Source organism: Vulpes vulpes, chromosome 12 (assembly GCF_048418805.1).
Source record: "Vulpes vulpes isolate BD-2025 chromosome 12, VulVul3, whole genome shotgun sequence".
In the NCBI taxonomy this organism is placed as follows: Eukaryota; Metazoa; Chordata; class Mammalia; order Carnivora; family Canidae; genus Vulpes; species Vulpes vulpes.
Window position 1 is genome coordinate 54,754,360 of NC_132791.1, and position 24,633 is coordinate 54,778,992.

At 38.5% G+C, this 24,633-nt stretch overlaps 1 protein-coding gene and 1 non-coding gene across 3 annotated transcripts in view; both read right to left on the minus strand.

The window, feature by feature from the left end:
• The window catches only part of CDC42SE2 (CDC42 small effector 2), a 35,187-nt gene extending 12,124 nt beyond the window's left edge, over window positions 1–23,063 (minus strand). For both annotated transcript variants that reach the window (XM_025994976.2, XM_025994977.2), the window contains exon 1: window positions 22,922–23,063. In XM_025994976.2, the coding sequence (XP_025850761.1) occupies window positions 22,922–22,975 (54 nt within the window). In that variant the 5' untranslated portion in view covers window positions 22,976–23,063. The remainder of the gene's footprint in view (window positions 1–22,921) is intronic.
• Window positions 5,421–5,525, minus strand: LOC112917168 (U6 spliceosomal RNA). The gene has a single exon (XR_003234424.1). It is a non-coding gene; the product is annotated as a U6 spliceosomal RNA (small nuclear RNA).
• Window positions 23,064–24,633: the final 1,570 nt, after the last annotated feature.

Sequence of the window (24,633 nt, forward strand, 5' to 3'; positions counted from 1 at the left end):
TGACCTGGAAATCAAGTCAAGTGCTCTACCAAAGTATCCTGTACTAAAGTATTTTGGGATGAAATGGGATGTCCAGAATTTACTTTAAATTCTCCAACTGAGGGCAGCCCCGGTGGTGCAGCGGTTTAGCGCCACCTGCAGCCCAGGGCGTGATCCTGGAGACCCTGGATTGAGTCCCACGTCAGGCTCTCTGTATGATGCCTGCTTCTCCCTCTGCCTGTGTCTCTGCCTCTCCCTCTCTCTGTCTCTATGAATAAATAAATAAAATCTTTAAAAATAAATTAATTAATTAATTAATTAATTCTCCAACCGAGAGGGGAAGGAGTCACAGGTGAACAGGATCCCCCTCCACGCCCCCCATGGACAACTTCTGAAGCTGAGTGATACATACATGGGAGAGGGGGTTCTCTTTCCTCTATTTCTGTGTATTTGATAATTTTCCTAATAAGTTTTTCACAAGATTTATTGAGTTTTCTCCTACTCTTACAACTTTACGCAAAAAGTTAATTATTGCTTAGTATTAAAACGATGACATACAAATCATCAACACTTAATTTCTTTTCTGATTTCCACCAGAACCTAGTTTGTCTTCATTCTTTCTGATACAATTCTAAAATTATTTCCAGTCTTGTATTCCTCCCAAAAGTATTAGAAGATATATTTTAAGTTTTTGAAAACTATACTGCAGAGCCACCATATATTTGGCTAGCAGCTACATCAATTTAGTTTGTGCCATTCATCTGTATCATTCGCACACTCCCATCACATGTTCCTTCTTTGAAACTAAAATTACACCTGAAAAACAAAAATGGCTTAAGCAGTAAGGCCCAGTGGCAAGGTGTTCAGTGTACTCAGAGCTTCCACGGGATTTCTCTGCCCTTTCCTCATCTCTGCCCTCCTGTCAGTCTCAGTCTCAGGCTGGTAGCCAACAGTGTTGCAGCAAGTCTAAGGCCTTAAGTGTTTAATGACATACAGAAAAGCGGCACTTTATTTAAAAAAAAAAAAAATGGGGGGCGGGGGCAAATTTCCCGAGGTCTCCACAAAACTTCCTCTGGCATCTGAGTTCTATACCCTGTCTTGGACCAATCCCTCCCAACCAGACTGTCTTCCTTGAGCCAAACTCTTGGACCCAATCACTGCTGAAGGACAGCCATTTCCCATGAGCAGCACAGACCTAATGAGGGATCGCCAGGAGCAGGGAGTCAGCTGCTCCAATGATGCTACACAACACAGCAGGGGGAGAACGGATGCTGTGGTTTTAATAATAATATCCACCTAGGCATCTGTTACAAAACTTCAAAGTGATCAAATATTTATTGCATAAAACCTGGAAAGGCACCAGAGTGGCTCAGTCCATTAAGTGTAGCACTTTTGGTATCAGTGCAGGTCGAGAGATGGAGCCCCATGATAGACTGCAATCTCAGTGGGGAGTCTGCTTGAGATTCTTTCCCTCTGTCCCTCTCCATGTATGCACACATGCACGCACATACACACTCAAATAAATCTCAAAAAAATAAAAACAGCCCTGGAATATACAACCTAGAGAAAGCATTATTCTGAGATAATTCTTTCAACAGATTCCACTTCTCTGGTTTCTCATCTCTTTAATCTACTACTTCCATCTCCCTGCTACTGTTTATCTTGTGTAAGCTGACATTCTTCAGAATATTCTCCATCTCCTTTATTCCCTCTCAAATGTCCTCATCTTACTATGGGCATGCTGATGATCAGTGAGCCTATTTTCTACTTTTGTGGGCTTAAGACTATACATTTGACTGCTAATTGAAAATCCAGAGGACACACAAGTTTCCGAGTCCAACACTGAACACATAACCTTCTTTGTGAAGCCCATCCCTCCTCTTCAGTCCCTGTTGGGTAAACATTTCTGCCAGGATTTCCAGCCAGGTTTGAAGGCTGTCCTTCGCTCACTGCTCCTTCTCCATGATCACATCCAATTAGCAAAAAATCCTGTGGAGTCAGCCCATTTCCTCTCTCCATCCCCACATTAGTGTCACAGCCTTATTTCAGGTCCCTAAGCCTCTCACCTCCATCACTGCAGGAGTGCCTCACTCATTTGGTTCCAACTTTACATCCCTCTTCCTCCTTCCAATATCCTTCACCCTGAATCTAGATATAACTTTCTCCAATACAACACTGATCGTGTTACCATTTTAAATCTCTCACCTGCTTCCCAAAACTTCCAACATAAATTCAAAACTCCACAGCTTATGGAAATCCTGTTTTTCTCTCGGACTTCATCTCTAACTACATTCCTTCATGCATTCTAAGCTTTCATCTGCTATTTCAAGTTCCCTACAGACACTATGCTCTTCTAGAACCCTGCCTGGAACAATCTTTCCTATCACTCCTTAATTTCACTATCTCAGGCCTGCCTCCTTTACACCGTTGAGTCTGGGGTTACTCCCATTCGGTATTCCCAGACTGCCTTAGGATTCACCTACCAAAGTAAAATTTATACCTCACACTGAATTTAAATGATCCCCTGGATGGTGGATGTGCTCCTATGCAGGCAGGCATATAAAATGTGAATCCACAAAGGCCAGCACCACACACGGTGTACAGCGTTTATCAATAAACTTTTCTAAATTAATTTATGAAGCAATAGTATTAATAGGGTGGAGCCCAACACAGGGCTTGAACTCATGACCCTGAGTGTCAAGACCTGAGCTAAGATCAAGAGCTGGACACTTAACTGACTGACGCACCCAGATGCTTCAACAATTCAACTTTAAGGCATAATTTTTCAAACACATTTCTGCAGCAGTATAAATACTCTCCCCTCAAAAATTAAATACTCCAACTCCCTCACATTTCTTGAGTATTAACTGAGTTTAGCTTCTAGAAAAATAGTGAGAACTCAATCACTTAAAAGTTAAAACTTCCTCCAGGACTACTGTTTGGGCAATTTAGTGTGCAAATACATGCAACTGAGGAGCAATTTAGGGTCAGGTCCCATAGGTAACAGGAGGCTTTAGGTAAGAGTAGAGGCAGGTACTTCTAGAAATGGACACAGGAACAGAAAATGATTTACCAGGGCACCTGGCTGACTCAAAGAGCATATGACTTGATCTTGGAGTTCTGAGTTTGGACCTCATGTTCAGTGTCAAGATTACCAAAAAAAAAAAAAAAAAAGTGCCTGTCATCTGCGGCAGTGAAAAAAGCTGGTTCCTTCAGGCTAGAAGATAGTAATCACACCAATGCAGCCTAAGCAAAAGAAGTGAAAATGAAAGATATGCTATTGACTTAACTTGGTGACTTAGACAAAGTATATCCCCCACCTATATATTTTATCAAATAAACCCATGATTCCCAGCAAAAATCCAAGGGCGCCACACAGTATTTTCAATATGAGGGAAACAAAGGGATACTCAACTTATGTATGATACTGTGTGAACTAGTAAATCAAGATAATTTAAAATTTCAACATTATGAAAGAAAACTTCGGCTACCTCCACTGTGACTTCAGTGTGTATTTTCTGATTAAGTTCTTTGTCCCAGCTTATCTCTTAACTCAGGCAAAAGACCCTGCAGGAACGCAAAATACTCCCTCAAGCAGTAAGGACTACCCTGAGCAGACACACTGCCCACGTGACTGACTCCAAGACCATGATCGACTGGACTGTCATTGCCCACAGCACGCACTCAATAACCTCTGTCCCATGTTTTCCTTATACAAAAACCTACAAGTATTTTTGGCACTCTGGACAGTCTTTGAGAGGACAGTCCACTGTCTTCCATACATTATTTGGCTAGCAGCAACAACATCAATTTAGTTTGTGCCATTCATCTGTATCATTCACACACTCCCATTACATGTTCCTTCAGTGTTGTACTCACTGAATTAAATTGTATTCTTTTTTCACCAACACTCGACTATCTGCCTTTGGATTTTGTCAGCAGCAAACGGCCAGACCCGGGCTGCCTGGGACTGCTAGAGCCAGGTGCTTTTGCAGTCTTCCACTCCAGCCACGAGAGCATATGCTCTTTTTAATGGCACATCACTGCAAAGCAGTGCTTTCCAGGGTTGCTGTGAAAATAACCCAAGCACTGCACAAGAGATAATATAGAACTGGAAAGAGGGGAATGGTTCTCAACTGATTCCATGGTTTGAGGAGTTGTGTAATACGGAACAGGCACCCATCCTGGAAATCATGATGACTATATTAGAATGAAATAAAATTTTTTTTCTTTCAATTTTTGTTATTTTTAAAAAATCGACCAAGATGTTAGGACATAAGTGTTTATTAAGCTGTCTGCACAAAACTAGTTACTAAACCTGTAAAGAATTTCTCTTGGCCTAGAGGTGCCATGAAAAAAGTTACTCAAGTGGTAAGGGCACCAAAAACAAACTCTGTGAACCTCTGAAATAAGTTTGTTTTTTTGTTTTTTTGTTTTTGTGAAATATTGACAGTATAACTAGGCAACAGGCATTTCTAAGACAAATAGTTATATTTTTCTTTGATACTGCTGACAATGATCCCCTGCCTGTGAGGGGCCTCCTACTATCCTACCAGTTCATAGGTACAATAAAAAAAAAAAAAAAATCCACAAAACAAAAGCTGTAATACAAAAATGGATTTGATGTTTTTTGTAGCAAAGGAAAAGTGGGTCTTCACTTACACAAAAAATGAAAACAGTAACTTTCATAGTAAGAATGTCAACAAACGCCCTCACCCAAACCTATTCCCACTTAGCAACTGGCCAGCACTCCTTTAGACCCAGTTCACACTCAAACTCGTAAGTTGTGGCCACTGGTTATTCCTTGATCTAAGCATTCAGAGAATACAGCTCATATTTCTATTATAACACCTAAAACACCATTATAATTTACTTATAGTTTGATTTTCCTACCATAGTAAGCATTCTTCTAGGACCATAGCTGTACCCAATAATTACTAGACTGCTGAAGAAGTTAAAGGCTTGTAAAGAATCAATGTCAGCTCAGTTTTCTAAAATCTACTGGTCTTAGCTAATATCCAGACCTAGTATTTCTCAAGGACCTATTTTATACTGAAGATGTTTTAAAAAGGTGTGTGTGGGGGGATCCCTGGGTGGCTCAGTGGTTTAGCGCCTGCCTTTGGCCCAGGGCACGATCCTGGAGTCCCGGGATCGAGTCCCCCGTCGGGCTCGGCATGGAGCCTGCTTCTCCTTCCTCCTGTGTCTCTCCCTCTCCCTCTCTCTCATAGATAGATAGATAGATAGATAGATAGATAGATAGATAGATAGATAAATAGATCTTAAAAAAAAAGGGGTGTGTGTGTGGGGGGAATACCAATTCTAGTGGGGTTTAATTCCTCAACAAAAAAATCACTTATCTAATGGCTGTTTCCCCCCTCTGCTTCATAGTGATGCTATGTCCTGTAGAGCTCAACTAGCGCCAGTATTTTGTTTTTGCTCTTTTAAATATGGAATGCTTCACAAATTTTCATGACATTCTTGTGCAGGGGCCATGCTAATCCTCTGTATCGTTCCAATTTTAGAATATGTGCTGCCAAAGTGAGTACCACTATTTTGGGGTTTTTCTTAATGTTTTATTTATTTATTTGAGAGAGAGAGAGAGAGAGAGAGGCACAGACACAGGCAGAGGGAGAAGCAGGCTCCATGCAGGGAGCCCGACGTGGGACTCGATCCCAGGTCTCCAGGATCACACCCCAGGCTGCAGGCAGTACCAAACCACTGCGCCACCATGGCTGCCCTACTATTTTGGTTTTATGTTGGGTAGAATCTCAAAAATAGCAGTTCTCAAACTTTTGTGTACATCTGAATTCCTGGAGAGTTTGTTAAAACACAGGCTACAGAGCTCTACTTGCAGAACTTCAAAGGGCCAGGAATTTCCACGTCTAACAATAGTTGAAGTGATGCTGATGGCTCAATGGTTTAGAAATACTTGCTCTAAAGACTTACAGCTTAGGGCAGCCCGGGTGGCTCAGCGGTCTAGCTCCGCCTTCAACCCAGGGTCTGATCCTGGAGACCCAGGATCGAGTTCCACATCAGGCTCCCTGCATGGAGCCTGCTTCTTCCTCTACCTGTGTCTGTGCCTCTCTCTCTCTCTGTGTGTCTCTCATGAATAAATAAAATAAATTTAAAAATAAAAAATAAAGACTTACAGCTCAATATTTTAAAATAAATAATGGAGAATACTTAAGACTCTTACAACATGCCACACACATTTCTAAGCACTATAAACATAAGAACTTAATTGCTAACACCTTGAATAGCAGTATGTGACGTTTGAATATTGCCTTCAAATCTGTCTCTGGCAAACTCTCACTTAGTATCTTGACCTTTGCTCAAGTCCATGCATTATACTCCCATTTGTTGACCTGTTATATTCTCTGAATAAAATATTACAATTTTTTAAATTACTTAGCCATTAGGTTGAATGGTTTTTCTCATTAAAAATAAACTTTACAACAACCAAGCCACCACCAAACAATGTTTTTTAATCAGTAATTTTTATCAAACAGAGGAGCTGAGCAGTGACTGGTGGGCTCAGGCAGTAGAGTATGCACTCTTGATCTCAGGGTCCTGAGGTTCAGTCATATGTTGGGTGTAGTGATGAGTAAAACAGTAAGTGCATGAATAAAAAAAAGAAGAGCCTAATCACTGTAGCAACACTAAAACACTTCTTACCCAGCTATACCCCAGGGCTCAGCACAGAGGCAGCAGACACCAACTCCCATCTCCAGGTTCTCTCCCTGGAAGAGGCCTATTTGCATATTTTAAAAGCTAATGTCTAAGTATCTGGCTTCTAAATGAGGCTGTGCATTTATGTACTAAGATCCTCCCTTTTAGGACACTGACAGGTCTTGGCACATCCTCAAGGACTGGGAACTACCAATAAAGAGGTTACATAATCACAAGGTTTGAGAGAAAACCAAGAACTTGGGCCAGGCTGAAATGATAGACTTCAATTCCTATACAAGCCAATCCATCAGGACTGGGAGAGGTGGACAGAAATCAATACCCAGTCAAGGAAAATGAGAAAATAGAAGAATATGTCCCAACATAAGAACATGATACAACTCCAAAAACATACCTTAATGAAATTGAGCTCAGTGATTTCTCTGAAATCATTAAAGATTTCAAAATAATGGTGGTAAAGATGCTTGTGATCCTTGATAGTAAGGTCAGGAGGGCAATACATAAAAAGAGAAACAATTTCAACAAAAAGAAAATATAAGAGCATACCAAAAAGAAATCACAAAGCTAAAGAATAAAATAACTAAACTGAAAAATCCAGAGTTCAACAGAAGACTAGCTCAAGTGGAAGAGAGGACCAGTGAACTCATAAGATATTGCGTGTTTATAGATCAGAATATTGTTAAGTCCTTATTATTCAAAGCAATCTACAGATTCAACACATTCCCCCATAATTCCAGTAGCATTTTTCTCATAAACAGAACAAACCATCTAAAGTTTATATGGGGGATCCCTGGGTGGCGCAGCGGTTTGGCGCCTGCCTTTGGCCCAGGGCGCGATCCTGGAGACCAGGGATCGAATCCCACATCAGGCTCCCGGTACATGGAGCCTGCTTCTCCCTCTGCCTATGTCTCTGCCTCTCTCTCTCTCTCTCTCTCTCTCTCTGACTATCATAAATAAATAATAAAAAAAAATTAAAGTTTATATGGAACCCAAAAAAAGAACCCTGAGCAGCCAAAGCAATCATAAAAAAGAACAAAGTTGGAGGCATCACACTTGTTGATTTTGCAATACATAACAAAGCTATTGTAATTAAAACAGCATGGCAGTACTGGCATAAAAACAGATACACAAATCAATGGAACACAAAAGAGAGCCCCCAAATAAACCCATTCCCATATGTAGTCAATTCATTTACATCAAAGGAGCCAAGAATACAGAAGAGGAAAAGAACACGGTCTTCAATAAACAGTGCTGGGAAAACTGGACAGCTATATGCTAAAGAATAAAATTGGATCCCTATCTTATACCCAAAATTTAACTCAAAATGAACGGAAGACTTTTATATTTTTTAAGATTTTATTTATTTATTCATCAGAGACACACAGAGGGAGGCAGAGACATAGACGGAGAAGCAGGCTCCCTGCAGGAGCCTGATGTGGAGCTCAATCCCAGGACCCCAGGATCATGACCTGAGCCAAAGGCAGATGCTCAACCACTGAGCCACCCAGGTGCCCCTGCATGAAGACTTGAACATAAAGTGTGAAGCCATAAAACTCCTAGAGAAAAACATAGGAGATAAGCTCTTGGAAATTGGTCCTGGCAGTAAGGTTTGCAGTTGACACCAAAAGCAAAAAAAACAAAAACAAAAATAAGTGGGACTGTATGAAACCAAAAAACTTTTGTACAGCAAAGGAAAATATCAACAAAATGAAATGACAATGGGATAAATTATTTGTAAATCACTTATGTAAGAAGCCCATAATCAAAATACATAAAGAACTCATACAACTCAACAGCAAATAAACCAACCACCTGATTAAAAATTGTGTGGAAGATCTGAACACTTTTCCAAACGAGACATACAGATAACCAATGGATACATGGGAAGGTATTCAACATCAGTAATTATCAAGAAAATACAATTCAAACCACTTCATGCCTGTCAGAATGCCTATCATTAAGAAGACAAGAAATAGCAAATGTTTGCAGGAATGGAGAGAAAAGAAAACCCTTGCACACTACTGGCAGAAATGTAAACTGGTGTAGTTGCTATGGAAAACAGTATAGAGGTTCCTAAAAAAAAATAAATAAATAAAACTACCAAGTGATCTGGCAGTTCCATCTCTGGGTATATATCCGCAGGAACAATATCACTATATCACCAAGATATGTGGCTTCGTGTTCACTGTAGCACACTGATTAATAGCCAAGAGGCAGGGAAACAACCTAAGCATCCACTAATGGGACTGATGAACAACCTAAGCATCCACTGATGGGACTGATGGACAATACAAAAATGTATTACACGCTCTAACTACATTTGTAGTTAATGTGAGGTGATGGATATTAGCTGGACATATTATGGTAATCATTTTGCAATACAGCTGACCCTTGATTAACAAGTTTGAACTGTACAGGCCACTTACGTGGGATATTGTCCAATAAATACAGTATGGTACTATCAACGTATTTTCTCTTCCTAAAGATTTTAATAATACTTTCATTTCTCTTACTTTATTGTAAGGATATAGTACATAACACATACAACATACACAGTATGTACTAACCGTTTATCAGTAAGGCTTCCAGTCAACAGTAGACTATTTGCAGTTAAACTTTAGGGAATTGAAAGTTACCCGTGGATTTTCTATTGTGTGTGGGGATCAGCCTCTACCTCTATAATGTCAACTGTAGGGTCAACAGTAAATGGGTACATCAAATTCACTACATTGTATCCTTAAACAAATATAATGTTATATGTCAATTATACCTCAAAACTGCAGGGGAAGAGAAGAGCTTATTCCTACCTCATAGACTAGAAATAGCTCCACTGTTCTCTCATAAGATTTACCTCCAAACATTTTCATTCCTTATCTCTGGGCCCTAACCAAGTTTTTCTAACCAAGTTTTCACTTGGAGTGTGTCATGGTTTTATTTGAATAATGATCTGATAAATCATAAGCATAACAGAATGATTATACAGAGGTCACATATACCTACTTAAGGTATCACCAATGATCTGACCTACCCAATCTACTATCTACCATCTGTGCCCATGAGACCTTTTACTGATGAGTCAGACCAACTTTGAAGGTGGTCTGTAAATAATACATTATGCTCTACTAACAGGAAAACATTAAAACAGAGCAAGGAAAGGTTTTGCAAAAATCATTAAAGATAAAAAAGCAAACTTGGAGAAAAAAGGCATTGTTCTCATGACATATAAAAATAAATGATTCATCACAAGATTTTATTACCTATTAATCAACAGTTATCTAATGAGTTTCAATACACTGCTCAAAATGACACATCACAAATTTAAGGGGAAACGGGTGAAAACCTTATAAATTGTGTAATACAGGAAGCCTCTATCTTTTACTCATTATCTTTCATACCAAATTTATTAAATATGGAACAAAAGTCAAAAGGGCCTACAGACCCTACATTTGCCAAAACCAGGCCAAAGGTATATAAGTAGCATTAGGTTTTCAGCCTTCTTTTACTTTTTCACTATAGTTATTCTGCTAATGTGAAATAGCCTCCAAGTTCACTTCGGTATTTGGTAAAGAGATAGAAGCTTCTGACAGGAAAGCTATCATTTACCAAAAGATAAAGATTTGTTGTTACAATTCCATATCCTTAGCTTCTTCTATTTTACTGATTTGGGTTTACTTTTTTTTATGGTAGCTTAGACCTACAACAATAAATTTTTTATTGTTCTTAATGGACTTGAGACAGCTTTTTAACATGTTTACCAGAATGAGTAACAGATTTCCAAAGTGACCAAGTGAGATTTATCGTTATGCATAAATAGACATAAATCTTTATAGTGGACACATGCCATTTCTTTCTGCATATCTTTTGTTCTGGAAACACCAGTCTCCTTCCTTTCCTTTTAGGAAATCACCTCTTCCCAAACCCCACCAAATGATTTTGATAAGCCGCCAACCACAACAGTCTACAACCCTGATTCCAAAGGTGTGCATATGACACCAACTGTGCCAGAATCCCTGGCTGGGAAGGACTAAAGCAGAAGCAGCTCTTTCTTCCTTGTGGTTGTTAAACTGAGATGATGAACATGAAGCTGAGAGAAACCATGTTTCCTAAGAAGAAAAAACACCCACCTCCAGTCAGAAACTAAGAAGCCAATGTGCCAAGAATCAAGAAAGTGGCAGAGAGGAGTCTCAACGGTGTCCCCGGCCCTGGAGACATAAGTTTAAAAAGCCAGATCCAGCTTCCCATGACTGGTAATATAACCTGAAACAACCACCTTGTTGAAGTCTGGTTTCTAAGATCAAACCCAAAAACCCAATAAACAGATTAAGGAACAAACTGAAGAGAAACCAGGGGTGAGATACTGCAAAGACTGAAGAAAAAAAAAAAATAGCTCTTCAGTAACTAAGTAGCCTACTTTAAATTCCACATTCTCATATTTAGGTCAAAACCTCCAAAAACAAGACTTTTCAGTATCCCAACTTATACTGTATCTTCTACGGCGGGGACGAAAAATGGTAATTCTGTTCCTCTGGCTTCTAAATGTTGGTGTGCTCAATGGAATGCCAGCAAGGGCTATCAGGTCAAGGGGCTTATTGTAAGGAGCCATTTCAATAAAAGAGGAGAGCCACACCATGTATCACCCAACTAGAGTTACAAGTAAGGGATTCTCACAAAATACAGAAAGGCAGGATATTTCATGCTGGAAATATTTACAAATGGTGGGTTGCTGAAAATCCAATCCTAAGTAGAGATGTCTTTATTTTGCCCTTTACAGTTTAGTAGATACTAACCTTTCCTCACTCAGTATAAATTTTGCATTTGAGAAGTTTGCAAGGAGGCCTCAAAATTTGTTTTTAAAAAGAAGCTCTAAAAAAAAAAAAAAAAAAAAAAAAAAAAAAGAAGCTCTAAGCAAGTTTATAGTAACCTTCCAAGGGCAAAATTGCTAAAAGCAAAACTGAAAGAACTAGCTGTTCTCATCTCTCAATGAGAAACCTGAAGCTAACAGGGGGAGTTCTTTTTCTTCTTCTATTTAATGTTAGTATCTGTATTAAGTGACACACTGCAATTTGCAGCATGAAAAACTGAAGCACAAAATGGATTAAAAAAAAAAATCTGAAACCAGTTTTTTAAGTTCCAGTGACAGATTTTTCAGTACTTTTGAATATGAAAGCCCTGACAACATTAGGGATTTCTTCCACCACAGATCTGAGATTGTTTCTGTACACCGTATATGCAAGCATGTGCGTGGGCATGCATAACATAGCTTACTTTAGAATGGCAAAACACCTTGTATTTCATACAAAGAAAATGTGATGTAATATGATGGCTTACATTGATTTTAGTGAGACCTGTACTGGACTTCCGACCTCTAAGTGTACATAATAAATCTGTGTTGCTTTCATCTACTAAATTTGTGATAGACAATCTGCTACTGCAGCAAGAAGAAACGCATGTGCCTAAGGAGATCATATTACTCCCTAAGGTTCCACAGCTGCTACTAAAGCACATCTGGGAATCTTCTTGTCCACTATTCTCTTCTTTCTACTGTACTGACACCACTGTACTGACAGTTCCTCTAAAATAAACATTGTGGTTTCAAAGTCTGGAATTTCTCCCACACACTATGTGAAATAAAGATCAAATGTTTATATTAACGTTTTGTAAATACTGTTCACAAGTGAGCCAAGCAGTGTTCTAGAATTTCTGTTCTTGTACTATGTTGAATTGCTTTTCTTTGCTTCACCTTCTGTGTAACTATCATTAATTGTTCCAACACCGTCCATAAATATCTTGCAGTACAACTGGTTACAGAGCTAAATGGCTAACCCAAATAATCTGAAATTTCACAAAATGGTATGGATTTTTTTTTTTATTTAACTGACCTTCAACCAAAAAATTTCTTGTTGATGTTGTCTCAGTTCATGAAGTTTTCCTGTATTGTTACTTTGGCAATTTATTCTTGAGGGAATTCTAAAGAGCAAGGCAGATAAAGAATGCCAGGCTCCTTCTTATCAGTAGCCCCCTCCTTAGGTAATTAGATTGGCTGCCATTCAGCCAATTCCTACTTGATCATCTACTTTTTATTACCTCTCATCCATGATTATTCTCTTTCTCTTTGTGAGTTGTATCTTTTCATATATTTTTGTTTTTAAACTTCTTTAATGTCATGTAAAGTGGGTTTCAGGAGAACAGAGATGGGGAAAGTATGTATGGGGAAGTCCAACATTCTCTCTTATGTGAGACAACTGGATCTCTCTTCCTGGTAACTGCAAACCAAACCAAAATGCTTCTGGTGATAGACTATTAAAACCTGGAAGAGGGATGCCTGGGTGGCTCAGTGGTTGAGCCTCTGCCTTTGGCTTAGGGTGTGATCCTGGAGTCCCAGGATTGAGTCCCATGTTGGGCTCCCTGCATGGAGCCTGCTTCTCCCTCTGCCTGTGTCTCTGCCTCTCTGTCTCTCATGAATAAATAAATAAAATCTTAAAAAAAAAAAAAAAAAAAAAAAGAAACTTGGAAGATCCTGTTCATTTCAAATACAATGTACTTAGAAATAATGAATGGAGATAAAAACAAAGAAAAAGCAGAAAAAAATTTTTTTAAATGAGAGGAAATCACAATTTATCAACTCAACATTCATAAGAGCACTCTGTAAGCCAGGCACTATACAAAGCACTTCATGTTTAATTATCTTATTTAGTATACTTAACTTATTATCTAATACATCCAATCCTAGGAGATGGGATCACTATTCTTATTTTTTCCTATTATTACTCCTATTTGTAAATGTTTAATTAATCTGGCTCAAGGTCAAAGACTAAATAAGTATTGGCACTGGAATTCAAACCCTTTTCTGAAAAACTAAACCCCACAGAAAACCAGGTATTACCTGAAGAGGAGGAGGGGAAAGGAATTTGGTTTTTTATAACTACCATTAATGTTGGGGTTCCTAAAAATGAGATTTCCCAAAGCTGAATACTACTAAAAGCACATATCTCTTCTATTCCTTACTAAGTTTATCTGTTCTTAGAGTAGGCAAGAAAATGGTATCTAGCTTTTCTGTGTTTAATGGAGAAAAGGTTCTGTTTACTTTATATGTAGAACTCACTCAGCTAATACTTTTTCCAGTATTTTAATGCCTTTTGAATATATGCGTATATGCATACATGCAGAAGTATTTGTGTACGTTAAGATCCTAGTGAGGAAATTAGCCAAGTAGACACTAAAATAACAAAATAAGATCAAAATCAAAACCACACAAAGAGGGACAGAAGGAATGAAAATGACAGGCACGTATATCATTAAGTTAATATAGATGAAAGTATTCGAAATAAGGAGGTCTAAAAATGGTAGATAATAATTAACATTTGGTGGTAAGGAGAGCCTTTTTTTTTTTTTTTTTTTTTTTTAGGAGAGCCTTTTAAAATGTTGAAACTGCTGCTTTCTCCGTAACTATTATTTTTTTTAAATTTATTTATTCATGAGAGACACAGAGAGGCAGAGACATAGGCAGAGGGAGAAGCAGGCTCCCTACAGGGAGCCTGATGTGGAACTCGATCCTGGGACTGCAGGATCACGCCCTGAGCCAAAGGCAGATGCTCAACCGCTGAGCCACCCAGGAGTCCCTCACCTTAACTTATTAAAATACTGATGTATATTTGCATAGTTTCATAATTCAATTTCATACCCAATGTAAGTATTCATTTCCATTTAGGTATAAGCTATCAAAACAGAAACAAGGATACCAACCTTAAAACGCAAAGGCTTTACCATTAACTCGTTAGTCTCAATAACTTTACTAGTTAACAGAGTTTCCAAACCTACAAGTTAGCACACACAAGCATCAGACTAGATGTCTGCATGAAAATTATTTTCAGTTCACAAATGTTTTACCTTCTAAAACAGAGGAATTTAAGTGTAAGGAAATAGCTTTCCAAAAAACTAAAAGTAAGTTCAATCTACAAAGGCAAATGGAACATAAGCACCAGAAATGTCTTATCTAAAAAATCAGAAGAATTCTTACTATGTACAAAGGTGGTAAGAGACCAAACCAACCTTTAGTGTACTCAGTACTTAAAGGAGATACAGCTGAGACCTTAGAATCTTTCTGGGATATGGGAGCTGCTAATAAAACTCATCTGTAAGTTCTACCCATTACAAGTAAGTTTTAGAAGATTTTTATTTATTTACTTGAGAGAAAGCAAAGGGGAGGGGTTGACTGTGCACAGAGGGAGAAGAAGGAGACTCCTACTGAACACAGAGCCCGATTTGGGGCTCAATTCCCAGATTATGATGTGAGCTGAAGGCAGACACTTAACCGACTGAGCCACTCAGGTATCCTACAAACAAGTTTAAAGTAGAGAATAATACAAAACAGAATGGTTTTTCTCAGTGTATTTACATCAGTGATGAACATATTCTTAAGAAGCACTTCTAACACCACTCTATCATCAGGTTCCAGGAATTACTGAAATTATAGCTTCTCCTTAGTCATAGGTTACAAAAAATTTGCACAAATACTTCATTTTTCCACAATAATGAATAGTTTGGTGGGGTTTTTTTTAATACTTTGTTACCTACCTGGTATACTCATTTTATTTTTATTTTTTTTAAAGATTTTATTTTATTTATTCATGACAGACACAAAGAGAGAGAGAGAGAGAGAAGCAGAGACATAGGCAGAAGGAGAAGCAGGCTCCATGCAGGGAGCCCGATGCGAGACTCAATCCCGGGTCTCCAGGATCATACCCCGGGCCGAAGGCGATGCCAAACTGCTGGGCCATCAGGGCTGCCCTGGTATACTCATTTTTAAAAAATTTTTTAAATAGAATTTGTGTTCCTTAACAGTATTACTTTCTTTCCTGTTTGTACATAATACCAAGGCAATATGAGAATCAGAACCCAATCCACACTAACTCTAGACATATAAAGGCTTAATCTTCTTCTTGCTGTTTCTAGGTTTATAACACCTATGAGTCAGGAAAACAAAACTTGCTGATATTTTAGAAGGGCCTTTATTTTAGCCATTTTAAGAAATCACTTTGGGGCACCTGAGTGGCTCAGTTGGTTTTGGTTAAGCATCTCCCTATGGCTCAAGTCATGATCTTGGGGTTCTAGGATAGAGCCCTAAGTCAGGCTCCCTCCAGAGCAGGGAGTGTCTGCTTCTCCTCCCTCCGCTCTTTATCCCCACTTATGCTCTCTCAAATAAATCTTTAAAAAAAAAAAAAATTCACCATTTATAAAACAATGCATACTTTCACACTATTTATACAAATGACACAATTTATAATTGGAAATTGTTTTCTCTAAATAAACCTAACATATCCCAGATATGTTCAGATACCTTGCAAACAATAGATCTTTTAAGAAATGTTTCAGTATTCATATAAGCAGCCAGTTAATTCAAGCTTGCACTACTTAACATGACCTACAAGAGGGAGACTTTATGAACATAAGGATATGTGTTTTCTAACAAGCATAGAGAAAAAAAATTAAGTTGGGGCTTATTTGTCATATGCATACATACTTTTTAATTATTTGACCACAATGGGTTTTCCCCTCCTAATTCATCCAAAAAAATTCTTCTCAAATTTCTTTTCTTTTCCTTTTTAGCAGTATTTTTAATCATAAAGAAGATAATACAATCCTGTTTTTCAACTCCAAAGCTCCATGCTCTGACTTGTCTTCAACAGTCTATACCATGGGATATGCTGAGAGGTACTTAAAATGATCTCCTGGAATGTAAGAGGGAAATAAAAGAACTTTGATTTTCATTTATCTTTTTTTTTAATTAAATTCTACTGGGGTGCCTGGCTGGCTCAGTCGGAGGAGCAGGTGAGACTCTTCATCTCAGGGTTGTAAATTCAAGGCCCACACTGGGTATAGAGATAACTAAAAAAAATAAATTAAAAAAAATTAAGCTCTACTAATGTTTGATAGAAAGATTGACATGAACACTTGGTGGCTAATGACTACAGGTACTTCTATAACATTAAAAGACAAAATAGAGGGATCCCTGGGTGGCGCAGCGGTTTAGTGCCTGCCTTTGGCCCAGGGCACGATCCTGGAGACCCGGGATCGAATCCCACGTCAGGCTCCCGGTGCATGGAGCCTGCTTCTCCCTCTGCCTATGTCTCTGCCCCTCTCTCTCTCTCTCTCTCTCTCTCTGTGTGTGTGTGACTATCATAAATAAATAAAAATTAAAAAAAAGAAAAGGACAAAATAGAAAGCACTGAATTAATGCTTAACCATACTTGAAACTAATTACAAAAACGGACACTGCTACAGTATAATGTCTTAATGTGCTGCAATTCATCTAAATGTCTTTTCTGTACTATTAAAGAAGTGATCCTATCCTAGAATAGAACATGCTGATGAACTAAAGTTTGGAATAGCTGATTTGGGGAACTCTATTTCAAGAAATCTCTGATTTGTGTATAAATACTGAGGTTTACAAATGAAGAGCTGAAAAAGGTTAATTTTCACTCCCTTGTATTAAAATGCAAGATAACGCAAGGTTAAAACTTCAAAGAGGGACGCCTGGGTGGCTCAGCGCTTGACCGGCTGCCTTCAGCTTAGGGCATGATCCCAGGATCCAGGATCAAGTCCCATCCACATTGGGCTCCCTGAGAGGAGCCTGCTTCTCCCTCTGCCTGTGTCTCTGCCTCTCTCTCTCTCTCTGTGTGTGTCTCTCATGAATAAATAAATAAAATCTTTAAAAAAAAAACAAAAACTAAATCTCAAGGCTGCAACCACCCAATTTTAAATTTATAACTTTAGGGATCCCTGGGTGGCGTAGCGGTTTGGCGCCTGCCTTTGACCCAGGGCGTGATCCTGGAGACCCGGGATCGAATCCCACGTCAGGCTCCCGGTGCATGGAGCCTGCTTCTCCCCCTGCCTATGTCTCTGTCTCTCTCTCTCTCTCTGTATGACTATCATAAATAAAATAAAAAAATAATAAAATAAAATAAAATAAAATAAAATAAAAAAATAAAATAAAATAAAATAAAATAAAAAAATAAATTTATAACTTTAGCTATAATTATCAATAGCAACTACAGCATTTATAAAATACAGTAAACTTGAAAACTTTGGATTGCCATGGCTCAAAAAACTTGGGACTCTATTATACTCTGTACTGCACTGTGCTAAACTGAAGGAGTAGGAAGAAAAAGTATGATTCTTATGCCACTACACAGAAAAATGCATTCTGTTTTCTTCCCATATTGGGTTGTTTCTTTTTCATACGTGGAATGTGCAAGAGCAGGGGGTGGCAAAGAACGAGTGGGAGGGTTGGCATGCAGCACTTAATTTCAGTAAATACTTTAGAAAACTTTAGAGATGACCAAGCATCTTTCAAAAGAGGCACTCCTGATACTGTCTCATAGAACTGCAAGGATATGTTTTTGTAAACTGTAAACATACATAAAATTATTAGTGCATCCTTTAAATGTTTTTCTGATGCCAAAAAGCAAGCTATTCTTGTACTATAATAACCACATGGCCCTGTTAGGCTTTGTTATTTTTCCCAGCAAGCCAAAAAAAACTGAGAAATCATACGCCGATGGAATTCTTATGGAATCTTTCACACAAATATGTATTATGAAACAATAACACAATACTGACATGCTATATGTATGCAAAAAACTCAAGTTGCAAATCCTTTGTGTAGTAGAAAATGTATTTCTGAAGTCTCATGTTTGTAATTCTAAGGCCTTCTGCTCCTGTTGTTTACACGCCTAACTTGTGTTTTTCTATTTTAGCTACTGGTGACTATACCTACATCACATACTAGAACAGCACTCACTGTATTATACACATTATGAATACTGGCAATGAAGAAAATCTATCTTAAAAAATATGCCAATATTGGGGTACCTAAGTGGCTTAGTCGGTTGAACATCTGACTCTTTAGTATCGGCTCACGTCATCATCTCAGTGTTGTGAGAGAGAGGTCCACGTTGGACTCCACGCTCAACATGGAGTCTGCTTGATATTCTCTTTCCCTTTCCTTCTGCCCTTCCCCCTGCTCTCACACACACACTTGCTCTCTCTCTCAAACAGATCTTTAAAAAAAACAAAAACAAAAACAAAAAACCCCAACAATATTGACTTCTGGTTTCCAGTGTGGCACATTAAGAGCCTGGAAAGCTTCACTCCCATCCACACACAAAAGAAAAGTTGAACAAACTGAAAACCAGCAACTCTTCTTAGATCCATAAGAGAACCAAGATCATAGTGAGAATCACTGCCCCCAAAACTGGATACACAGATATGGAAAATCTCAACTTATCAGAGCAGAAACCCATGACGAGAAACTTCCAGGTATCCAGGACTAGTGTAGGAAATCCATGACGAGAAACTTCCAGGTATCCAGGACTAGTGTAGGAAAACCTAAAGTGTTATCTGATGAATTACAAGATGAATGTATAGGAGTTTGAGAGTTAAAAACTTCAGGGCTGCCCAGTCTTAGTTTTACCTCCAGGAACTCCACCATATCCTCTAAGTGAAGATCAGAGAAACATCGCCTTGTGCTTCACTAAAGTGAAAGGAAGAATAGACATTTTTCGGCAAGGTAGGGTATTCTGTTCGTCTTAACAAGCCAACCCTCTACTAGATTTACTCTTTCACAGAGCTAATGGACTGGGGTTTTACTATAAACTAACCAACTCCAAGGAAGGGAAACAGCCAATCCCCAGACACCCTAACCTTCTACATAGAGTAAGAGAAATACCCAATTCCAGTCCCTTCTAAGGTTTTTGCTTAAACCAGGGAGTTTAAAACAAAACTAAGAAGCACTTCCGTGAGTAACAGATCAGGGGCACAGACTCACTAAGAAACTGAAACCTAACCACAGCAGCCCATAATGCTTCCCCTCCCGCCACACCGTACCAATAAGGCTTCCAAATAAGAGAATATAACTGAAATAAGGAGACATCTCAGATCTTATTTAACAAGTCTCCAAGTAAACCCAAACCAAGTAAACCCAAAGAAAATAAGGCACAAAAACAAGGACATCTGAGGTAATTTTATCCTCTGACACCTACTGCTATAGTAAACATGGCCCACCATGCAGACATATAAAATCTCATGCTAGAGGCCTGTTCCTTTACTTGCTGTTATTCTATATCTGACTTTCAGCAAAATATTACAAGGCAACTAAAACATAATGGCAACAGAATTTTAAAATTCCCTAATTTAAAAACTGTTGAAAATTTAATCCTTGGTAGTATCACTGATAACAAATTACACACAATAACTCAAAAGTACAGGTAAACACACATTCACTAAAATATATACTCATAATATACTTAATTAGAACCTTTCCCATTTCCTTTCTCCCTTTCCCACACACCACTGGCACTATTCAACATCATGCTGGAGATCTTAGTCAATGCAATGCATGCCTGGGTGGCTCAGTGGGTTAAGCGTCTGCCTTCAGCTCAAGTCTGATCCCAAGATCCTGTGATCAAGCCCCACATCAGGGCTCCCTAAGCGGGGAGTCTGCTTCTCCTTCTCCCTCCCCCTGCCTGTATGCTTGCATGCATTTGCTCTCTCTCAAACGAATAATATCTTAAAAAAAAAAAGATACCAACTGGATAAAACATTTAGTTATTAGAAAGAGACTTAAGCCTATCACCATACAAAGTTATTTTAAAAATAAGTGTTCAATAAGATGTCTGGCTAAAAGACTGGTGGATAAATATTCATTATTCATTTCCTATACATTATTATAATTCTACTAGGAAATGTAATAGAAAAACAGATTTTGATTTACAACAGTAAGAAAAAAACTCTACCATATTTAGAACAAATCTAGTAAAAAAAATGTGTAAAATTTTAATGATGAAATTTTTAATCTTTATTAAAAGAATATGAAAATGACTATATAAATGAAAATATATGCCATGTTTCTCAAAGGGACTGGCTCAGAATTTTGAAGACATCAATTCCCATTCAATTACATCCTATATACAATGCAATCCTAAAGTAAACACCTATAGGATTAAATATATGCATTATGAAATACTTCATATAAAGAAAAAAGAGAAAAACCTAATAACCACTGAACAAGCCAGCTCACAAAACAAGACATTATCAATATAGTTGAAAAAGATCTACGAAATAGATTTCCTCTATGATACAGCAACTGGGTGGCTCAGTGGTGGAGTGTCTGCCTTTGGCTCAGATCATGATCCTGGAATCTTGTGATAGAGTCCCGCACTGGGCTCTCCGCAGGGAGCCTGCTTCTCCCATGCCTATGTCTCTGCCTCTCTCTCTCATGAATAAACAAATAAAATCTTTAAAAATAATAAAAATAAAACAGTATGGTAGTGGTACAGGTGTAAACTTATGTACCAAAAGAATAAAGCAGACTTCAAGAAAGGACTGTTAAGTATGTGAAAACAGGGGCATCCCGGGTGGCTCAGCGGTTTAACGCTGCCCACGGTGTGGTCCTGGAGACCCGAGATCAAGTCCCACATTGGGCTCCCTGCATGGAGCCTGCTTCTCCCTCTGCCTGTGTCTCTGCCTCTCTATCATGAATAAATAATCTTTAAAAAAAAAAGTGAAAACATAGTAAAAGTGACATTCCAAATCACTAACAAAAACATTATTCAATAAAATGTATTTAGGTAGCTGATTAGCATGAAGGAATAGGCCCCTACCTCACACCACACAAAACAATCTTCCATACTTCATGGACCAAAAGAGCCAAACATAGAAAACAAAATTATAAAAGTTGTAAAAGGGGAAATGGCAGAGTAAGTAGCACAAGGATTCTGTATCTTACCACAGTAAATGCAGTAAATGCACTAGTAGAATCTATCTGATAGAACTATTTTAGAACTCTGGAGTCTGTTCTTCCCCTCTAGGGGAAGACTTGGAAAATAAATTATAGTTAATTTCAGCTCTTACTACAGTAGCAGCTACCCATTCCCAACTCCTAGCTACTTCCCAGAGCAGCTTACCCACATCTTGTAGAACCAGGATGAGCAAAGAAATGGGCAGCCCCTGCACCTCACCCTCTGGTTCAGTCATTTGTAAAGGATTAAAAACCAACATCCTTTCTCCTCTCTCCCCAACCCCCTTCACTTTTCATTTTTTTCCCCTTTTGGGAGCCAGGCATGAAAGACTAGGACGTTCAAAAAATCCTGCATGTCTGTGGAAAATGAGCAAGTGACTGCACATGCCCAGGAAAGACTCAGGAAAGATCTGAGAAGACTTCAAGATTACACCTCATTCTTCCTTTTATGTTCTTACAAATGTAAATGAAACAATATGAATTCACTTATTCAGCCAGCCAGCCAGCCAGCCAACCAACAGTCATGTAAAGCTACACTGTCCAAGGTAATAGATTTGATCCTAAAAATACTACGTAAATATGGTCAGGGTCCCAAAGAATTAAAATGAGGAAAGACTACAGTACAATTATTTACCATACAGAAGTTCCACACTATAATAGAAAAATGAAGTAATGAGCTAGTGGGAATATGCATGAGGTAATGGCTAAGTCCAGAAAAAGCTGGTAAAGATTTTAAAGAGGTGGTATTTGATCTAGGCAGCTTAAAAGATGAAAAGAAAATTAGACTTCGTAGGGCAAGATTTGGGAAGAGGCAACAATATAAGTGCACAGGTTAGAAGGCATAAAAGTGGGGCATGCACCGAAAATGTGAGCAGAGTCTGGCTGCCACATCTTCTACCCACTGACTTTCCAAGGCTGACTCTACTGTTTTACCTCAAAAAGTTGGATTATCAACCTCCACTATTCCTCTAGAAGCCATCTACTTGGTAGAGGAGCACAACCTGCTCAGTAACATACAATGGCCTCGCACAGCTCTTGACATATAGTATTTACTCAAAAAAAGTGTTTTCTCTCTCTCTCTTTTTTTTTTTTTAAAGTTGGAAAGGTGTAGCAACATTATCTTTTATTGTTTTTTATGATAGTCATACAGAGAGAGAGAGAGGCAGAGACACAGGCAGAGGGAGAAGCAGGCTCCATGCACCGGGAGCCTGACGTGGGATTCGATCCCGGGTCTCCAGGACCGTGCCCTGGGCCAAAGGCAGGCACCCAACCGCTGCGCCACCCAGGGATCCCGTGTTTTCTCTTTTTAAGCAGATTTAGAGTTCCATGGACTACTTTCTGACCCTCCTTAGATCTGCCCTGCAATTACTACTAGGGTCCTGACTCTCAGCTTGAGAGCCAGTGGTATGTTTAATAGGCACCTCCCCCCAGTCTGTACACATATTACTTTATACTTACAGGCTGAGGCTGTTCTGCAATACAGCAGTTGAAACACAACCAGAATTCACTCATGCTTATAGTCCACAGTATAAATGAGCACCAGTGAAGTTTTCAAATCTTAGCTCAGGAAGCTTCACAAAGCACGCTCCTTGATAGGCTGAATGTTCAATGATGCAAAAGAAAAAATAATTTTATTACTTCTGTTTTTGTTCTTGGAAGTCAAGTATCTTATACAGTCAATTTAATGAAGAAGTCAAACTGTTTTCCTTTCTTTGTTTCTCGTTCTACAGGGATTCGTTTCTCAACCACCAGGAAGGTATAAAAATTGTTGTCTTGACTCAGGGCGTCTAACAGGCAGTCTAAAAAAAAAAAAAAAAGGAAAAATAGAAGAAAACAAGTTACTTTACTTATCCTTAGATGCTTTTATTTATTTTTTTTAGATCTGTGATAAAATTAAAAATATTTCCCCAAAAAGCAAGCATTGGGAAAAAAAAATCAAGATTTTAATAAATTGATATCCAACAAAATTTTCTGAACACTTTGAGCAGCAGGTATCAGGAATATAGCTGTGAAATAAGACAGAAATCCTTGACTTCGTAGTGCATCCTATTTTTTAAAAATAAAACCCTAAATTATTTTAGTAAGTTAATTTTTTTAAATCGCTAACTAAAACACCATGACTGCCACACAAAAGTCTCAAATTCCAAGATCATTTCATACATTTCAGATCATTTTCATACAGGTTTCTGCACTTGAACCTGTTCTCAAAGACAATCCCAGAAGTAAATGATACAGCAATCAACCGTTCTTAGATAATTAAGCAGCTGTAATTCATTAGTAACCATAAACAAAACTAACAACTTTTCCACTGAATTTGAAATTGAACATAAAAGATAAACAGGTTCTAATTTTGGCTTCCTTTTGTGAGTTAAGATATTAGAGTCCTGCCACCACCAGCACCAGAACTACTGTCGGTAAAAAGTTTATTTCCCACCAGTGGCCAACCAAGCTGAGACATTCAGAATCCATGTTAGGCAATTTTCTGTGGAGCTGGGCAAAGAGTGAACCTGTATTTTCTTCCTGGCTGCCAAGTTGTTGACTGTAAGAAAGGCTTTAGTTAAGTGAATTCCAAACTTTATGTAGATGATTGTTCTGAGATAATAATACTGACAAGCACAGACAAGAAGAGAGAAGAGGAAGTCTAGAGGACATAAATCTCTGCTTCCAGTCATCCCTAAGATCAGTTTGAACCTGAGCATAGGTTTTGTGAGGCAGCGTTTCTCTCTCAGTAGCTTGAAGCTGCACTGAAGTGGATTTCTATCACCTGCAGCCTAGTACAATCACCAAGTAAATATGTCCACTAGACCTCTGGAAGTACAGCTTGGAAGCCAAGGAAAGTCCTAGAATACCAGCATATTATATATGAAGCAATGAATCCTAAATTTTTTAAAATATTTATTTTAGAGAAAAAGTAAGTGAGCAGGGAAAGGGCAAAGGGAGAGGGAGAGAGAGCCCCAACTGGGCTCTGTGGGCTCAATCCTACACCCCAAGCCCAAACCAAGAGTCAGGCGCTCAACTGACTGAGTCATCCAAGCACCCCTGAATCCTAAATTCTAAAGAAAGCAGCATCATGAAAAGCAAAGAGCGTCTAAGAACTCTTAAGTAACAGCATCATTTAACTATGGGTAGAGGAAGAAAAGTCTACAAAGAGTATTTGGGTATTACTAAAA